The 7082-nt window shown below is 41.7% G+C and overlaps 1 protein-coding gene across 1 annotated transcript in view; it reads left to right on the top strand.

Annotated features, from left to right (window-relative positions):
* spega (striated muscle enriched protein kinase a) overlaps window positions 1–7082 on the top strand; it is a 101521-nt gene that overhangs the window by 37664 nt on the left and 56775 nt on the right. The window contains exons 4-6 of the mRNA XM_055166751.1: window positions 3126–3316; window positions 3993–4612; window positions 5495–5829. Of these exons, the coding sequence (XP_055022726.1) occupies window positions 3126–3316; window positions 3993–4612; window positions 5495–5829 (1146 nt within the window). The remainder of the gene's footprint in view (window positions 1–3125; window positions 3317–3992; window positions 4613–5494; window positions 5830–7082) is intronic.

Raw genomic sequence — 7082 nt, forward strand, 5'->3', positions numbered from 1 at the left:
TTTCACATCTCTCAGACACCTTTGCAAAGCTAACCACAAGTAGCATGCTAACACTAAAATGTGCTTGTTATCTTGCTGTTTGCTTAGTGTATACAGGCTATGTACTACTTAGTAAAGTATCAGAGGACTTATAGCAGAGGAACTAGCAGAGGATCTAGCAGAGGATCATAAACTCTTCATCGTGTCAACAACTTCGGCACACGAGCATGTTCTGACACTGAGCTCGAGATGCTAGTGCTATATCACGCTGCATCACTGCAAGCTTGGCTACTGCCAAAAGTGTGTAATATTCTCCATCAGTACTTCATCTATTCACATAGACAGACTTTGGAGACAATTTGTTCAAAATGGAATTACTTTGTCAGGGTAGTTGGTAGTAGCAATCTTAAAGGTGCATTGTGTAACTTTTTGGTTGGGGGTCCGTTATCTGCTTGTTTCTGTGGGTATGTCATTGCCCTGCCTGGAATGTTCCACAGTGTGACATTAAACAACTCCACTTTACATGTATTTAATTACAAGTGGTTTTATAGCTCGAAAATACCTAAAAAAACAGGCATTCTGACTGTGAGCAGGGTCGCCTCTCCACAGATCTGACCTGTAGCTTTTCTGGTCTGGTTTGGTCTCCGTGTAGATACAAAGGTTTAATGTCATACCGTGAAACATTCCAGTCAAAGCTACGACATCATCATGGAGATCAAGCATTTGATGGACCCTAAACTGGAAAAGTTACACATGCATCTTTAACAAAGTGTTTTATTCTTTTGCCACTTTTTATTCTTTTCCTGTTGTAACCATCTATATATTGCTGGGATTGGTGTGGGTATCTGCTCAAGTGGGAATTGAACTGCATAGCCTCTAATTCATAGGCTTAACTTACTGCACCACTGCTACTCACTCCACCCTTTATCATTATCATTTTTAAAAGGTGCACTATAACTTTTCTGGTTGAGGGCCCACCGCCTGCTTGTCTCCATGGAGATGTTATTGCGTTGCCTGGTATGGCATTAAACTTGGCTATCCTACATTTATTCAAATATACATTCTTTTATTGCTATAAAACACCTTGAAAAAACATGCATTCTTACTGTGTTAGCTTGGCTTGCTGGTATTACTGTCTCCATGGAGATAAGTTTAATGCCATTATGAAGCATTTTAGGCAAAGCGAGAACATCTCCATGGAGACGAGCAAGAAAAGTATTTAACTGTTGATACTTTGCAGTAACATCATGCTGGGGGTGTTCTACATGTATCTGCATGATGGAATGTTCAGCAGTTACCATGGTGACACAATGCACACATTAGCAAACACTCACAAAACTACATACAAAATTAATTTAAAAAACACATTTTCAGGAGCCTGTGATCAGTCCGAGCATTCATGTTCTTGTTTAGGAGTTTGATTTTCAACAAAAACATAGGTGACTAAATGAAAAACTGTTGACTAATACTAACTTGCATGTGACGGTAATTTTTTATGTGTGGTAGACTTGTTTAAGTGCACTAATCAGATCAACTTTTGTATTTCCAACTAAGTCTTATTGTCAGACTAAAGCTTAGATTAAAGTCTGTATGAACTTCAGACAGAGCAGTGCCTACAGTTAGCACCACAGCCCCAGGGAATGTTGCATATTGCACAGCTGGCGTATAACTGTACCACATATCACAATAGCTCCTCATATATAAAACATATACTTCTTTGAATCCCAGAGTGCTTTGCTAGCGTGCGCACCGCTGACTCAGAACTGATCTCTGGTATCCTAGCTGGCGATGCGTGTGCGTGCTTCTCGTAAGTTGCTGACCGGCCCCCGTTTCCGCTGCCGGTGCACTCCTCCCGGGCGCGCTCATCACTCACGCGTCGATCCTTACCTGATTTGCGGCGCGTGCATCTCTTTAAGTGGACCCCGCTCCCCTTTCGGACTCATTTCCTGTTTAAAGAAATCGATATCTGCTTTATACGCCCGCTACATCTGCATCTAGTCTGCGTCTGCCCGCTCAGAGCCTGCGTTTTACATTACACGCGATTTATGAGGCTCATTAAAATGCTATTTATTATATTAGAAGCAGCGGAGACGTTGTGAATGGGGTTACGAGCTGTTAAAGTTCATATTTTTATAGCATTTATAGCTTAACATGGCCTTCCCGGTGACGTTTTCGTTTTAGACTTGGCCTCATCCTTCACTGCAGAGTAAAGTGAAGAGGAAGGCTTTTGCTGTCACATGTTATCTTGGAAATGTCAAACTATAAAGCACAAATGCCTGAAATAGCAGTGTTGAGCTATAAAAAGATGTATGGCCAAAAGGGAGACGTGATTGTAGTTTTACTGTTTAAATTGTCTGTCTCTGTGAACTGTTTGCCTCATACGAAAAGTGACAAAGAAAGAGTTTCACGGTAGACAAGTAGAATAGTTTAGTCTCCATGAGGGGCTGTCAAAATCAGATACTAGATACTCATTTGAGCAGGTATCAATACTAAAGAAAAATCACATTCAGGACAGAAATGAATCTTTCCTGAATAGCTTTAGAATGATCTTGAGCTGTATCAGAACAAGTATAAGAGCACATAAACTAGTATACACCCATGGACCACTATGGAACCTACCTGGACCACTGAGGGTTACACACATATAGGACCACATGGGAATAGAAAAGAAAGTACTATGATTTATCGCTGAAAATTGTATTGTCTTAAGTGTTTTTATTAAAAGCCCTTCTAGGGAGGGATATTGCAAATTAGACTTGGCTATAAATGTTGTAGTATGTGACACATCTAATGCTCTAATGTTAATGTTAATGTTAATGTTTTTACTTGTCCCTATTAAGTAAAATAAATAAACATTATCACTGCGATGTCTTATTTATTTATGGAAGTCTTGTAAAAGGAAACTCCCCAGAAGCTTATAGAAGGGGCATACATATACACAAAACAAAATACTTAGGTACAAGTTACAATTTCATATTATCCCATGCCATCATCCTACAAGTATTTTAGTACCAAAATCAGTATTTAATCTTGGTATTGAGTTTAGAGTCTATTGCTCAGTATAGAAATTGAGTTTGAAGTTTTAGTATCATGACACTAGTGTCCATGTCTGTCTTCTCATGCTCTGTGTGTGTTTGTGTGTGCAGGTGAAGGCGGCCGGATGATGGACTATAACCCCGACGCCTCAGACCGCAGGGCCACTCTGCCCGGCACCTATGATCCTGTGGTGGAGAGAGAGCTGCGGGCACTGGGCTCCAGACCCCCTGGGGCCCCTCTGGACCCCTCCAACCCCTCCAGGCAAGGCCCCGCTGAGGGCGCCCCCGTGCGGCACCTGGGTGTGGAGCCACTGATCCGAGCATCCCACGCTAACCTGGCGCGACAGGCTGTGCAGGGCTCAGAGGAAAGTGTGTCTGTGGGGAGTGACTACTACGGCAGCATGTTCAGCCTGTACAGAGGCAGGACCTTCTCCATGCCCTTATAGCACACGCCGCTGTGGCACCACCGGGACTCCACCTATCTACTGTACACTGTCTCTGTGCTAGACCCAATGCAAAAAGCATCAGTCTCATTGTGCTTTTGTTTCTCCCACACTTTCCTTTGGCTCTGTGACTGTTGTGCGTGTGTTTTGTTTTAACTGTTCACTTCTGATAGCCATCCTGTTCTGAAGCACTGCTAATAATGACTCAGCACTCCTGGAAACTGTGAGCACACGTTTGACACTGCATGCTTCTCTTCAGCGGCGGCCATCTTTGGATTTACACCATATGTTTATAGAGCTGCTGTGGCACGCATGAGTTTGAGCCAAGCTAATTTTAGCATGTTGTTATTACAACTAATGATCATACGATCTCTTTTACGCATGTTGTTTTGTATTTACTGTGGCGTGGGGACACTTTTACAAGCATTTTGTAAAGTTAACATCTTGTTCTAGTTTTGCTGAAATAATTTGTATAGTGACTTTTGGTTTGTACATTGTGTTCTGTGATAACGAGATAGGACACGTTCAACTAAAGGAACACACTTTTCACAACTCTTTTAGGACTGAAACTGCCCCCCAACACTCACACACAAACAGTGCTCCTCCATCTTCTAAGACCATGACGCCAAAAAGCACTGGCTCTAAGATCTCAGACAGGGTGAGGGCCTTTGAGGAGCGAGGAGCCAGCGTGGATCTACCAGACGATAAGAGCGCAGAGAAGAGAGAAGGGGCAGCTCAGAGGAGAGCCGCATTCAAGCAACGCGCCTCTTCTCTGGAGGACAAGAGCACCTACGCCCTCAAGGTCCAGGACTACCAGAGCAAGTTCACAGAGGAGCTCCAGAGAATCAAGAAGCTGGTGGGCAAACCAAACCTGAATAAGGCCTACTCCACCGAACAGCTGGCTCAGAAAGAGAGACCGAGCCTGGGCAAGCTGGAGCCCATCCCGCCCCAGGTCATCCGGAAGCTGGAGGCCCTGGAGGAGAGGACGGTGAAGAGAAGAGCGGGAGACGTGACGCAGGTGGGATCACTGGGGAAACCTGTGGATGGCTCATCAAAACAGAGCTCCAGGACCGTCTCTGTTGCCATGGAGACCGCATCGGCTCAGCAGTTACCGGGGCAACCGTCACTAACAGCCAAAAGGGCGACCCTCACAAGGTTTGCATAAAGACTGCATTCAGTTTTAAAATGAATATGACAGGTTAGATTATCATTTTACTAAAACACACCTAAAAACTATATTCAGAATTAACAAATAAATGTACAGTTCTTTTTCAGAGTTTGGGCATTTTTAGGTTTAAAATTTTACTTCCTGGTTGGAAATCATGACATCACACTAGGGAATTCTGTAAATGTTACCTAGGGGCAGCTCCGGGTGGTACAAGATCTCGCCAGACAAAATTGCCACAAGAGAAAAATTATCTCAGGTGATTTTTTTCCCCCACATTTTTACATTTAGATTGGACAAAACAATCAGTACTAGAACGGAAACAAAGCATATTAAATCAAATAATTACAAAAATGGAAGGCCAAAATTGGAAACTGAATTGTGAAAATCTTCTTGTTCTCTTGGACCCAATCTCATATCTCGTCTCGTCTTGTGGAAATTGTGTCTCGTCCCACCCTTACTAGCAACAATACTGTACAGAGAAGTTTTTATTTGACAAATAAATATACAAGAATATACATTTGTTTTTTTGAAATCATGTTTAAAGGGTCTGAAAATATTGTTTTGTGTGTAAATTGTGCCGAAACTTTGAACAGAATTCTCCCCAGTGTGATGTCATCAACTTTCTAAAATAGAGCTCTCTACTTCCTGTAATTTGCCACATATTTTTAAACTTCTCTTCACAAATTACTTCTTGATTGGCATAAAACTATAATTTATATTTACAGCCAGTACAAATCTGCAATCTCACAGTTAAACAGCAAACTCAACTTGAGAATTCTTACAATGTTGTATTTTTGATTAAAAAAGTTTCCTTGATACTAAAGTTAAACAGTTTTTTTTAATGTTTTTTTTTTTTTTTTTTTACCCAGAAGCAACAGTTCACCTCTCTCCCAACCCCCACCAACCAAAGACCCAACACTGGACCAGGCAGACCGATCTTTGAGCCCGACGGGGAAGCGAACGTCTCCGGTGGGCGCGAAGGACCAGGCTCCCGGGCCCCAGACCCTCTTCCCCCACTCCCCCTCCTCCACCGCCGCAGCGCCCATCAGCCCCCTCACCAAGAGACGCCGAGCCGAAGGGGGGCCCAAGCTGACCATCCCCACGATCCTGGTGGAGAACGAGCCCATGGAGGCGGAGTGCGAGGGGGACCAGAGGAGGAGAGGGCGGAGGAGCAAGAGAGGCCAACCAAGATCTCTGGACGAAGGTAATCAAATAGTCTCCTTAAATTGTTGTATTTATTTTATTTTTCTATTTCTTACATCATATTGTTAAAGGCGCTGTACTTACTTTATACTATCTTAAAAACAAAAAACAGAGCTAATTCTTTTTAAACTGTTTGCAGTGGTCCAAAGTTATTCCTCACTGCAATGAGTATATAAGTGCTTTTCATAACTCGTAGTCACACATAAAAATGCTTTATGATTAGATGCAGATGGCACAAATCAATCTAAGATCTGCTTTTACAATATATTTGTAATGAGGTAAAACAATATTACAAGAAAAATTGGGTTTAGCCTCTTTAAACCAGCTATTTGAGACTAAATGATATTACTTATTCATTTTAAAAATTAGGCATTATGCAAAATTGATTTTTTGGAGCTTCCTACCAAAATGAACAAGACAACAAACAAACAAGAAAAGGTAATATGGTGACCTACAGTAAATACTGTATGTTATGTGTTAGCGGTTAATATCTCATTTCTCCCTTTTTAAAGAAAATGATTTTGGAGGATGAGGACCATATGCAAACAGCTGCCTTTAACTACTATAGACTTTTGTTTCTGTGTAATAGACGGGGCCAATAGTTCATAGTTCATAGGTCAAAAGTGGGTTTAGTTCCAAAATTATATGTTAAAATGGGCCTCAAAAAGCAGAGAATGTGGTAAGGAGCATGGTAAACGGTCAAAATACAATGTAGAGTATTTACCACAATAGCAGGGCATGATATTGGCAGATTTGACCATTTCAGCGAGTATTAAAGGTCCTATATTATGCAAAACTGTCACGTTAGAATGTTGTTACTGCCTCAAAAACATACCTGGAGCTGTGTTTTGTTTCATTCACACATGTTTGAGTTAACCTTTATTATTAGTCTGTCTACATCTCCAAAGCTCAACATGCTCTGTTCCACCTTGTGACATCATTAAGTGTATAGCTTTCAAATTAATGGCTTCCTTTTAGTTTTTGTTCAGTAGCGACTGGCGATTCCAGGACTGAAATTATCCAAATGATTCTAGTGAGGGTGTATGGAGTTAAGCACAGTGGAGCACTTCCTGTATTTCCACATGACATCACAAGGTGGAACAGAGTGTTTTATGTCTGAAAAAAGAACTCAGCCTAAATATTCAGGGTTTGTGTGTTAAACATGTGTGAATGAAACAAAACACAACTCCAGGTGTGTTTGTGATGAGGAAACAACATTAGAACATAGACCAGACGCTAAGTCACATTTTTAGT

Source organism: Boleophthalmus pectinirostris, unplaced genomic scaffold (assembly GCF_026225935.1).
Source record: "Boleophthalmus pectinirostris isolate CB_2022bp ecotype Guang Dong unplaced genomic scaffold, ASM2622593v1 HiC_scaffold_11, whole genome shotgun sequence".
NCBI lineage: Eukaryota > Metazoa > Chordata > Actinopteri > Gobiiformes > Gobiidae > Boleophthalmus > Boleophthalmus pectinirostris.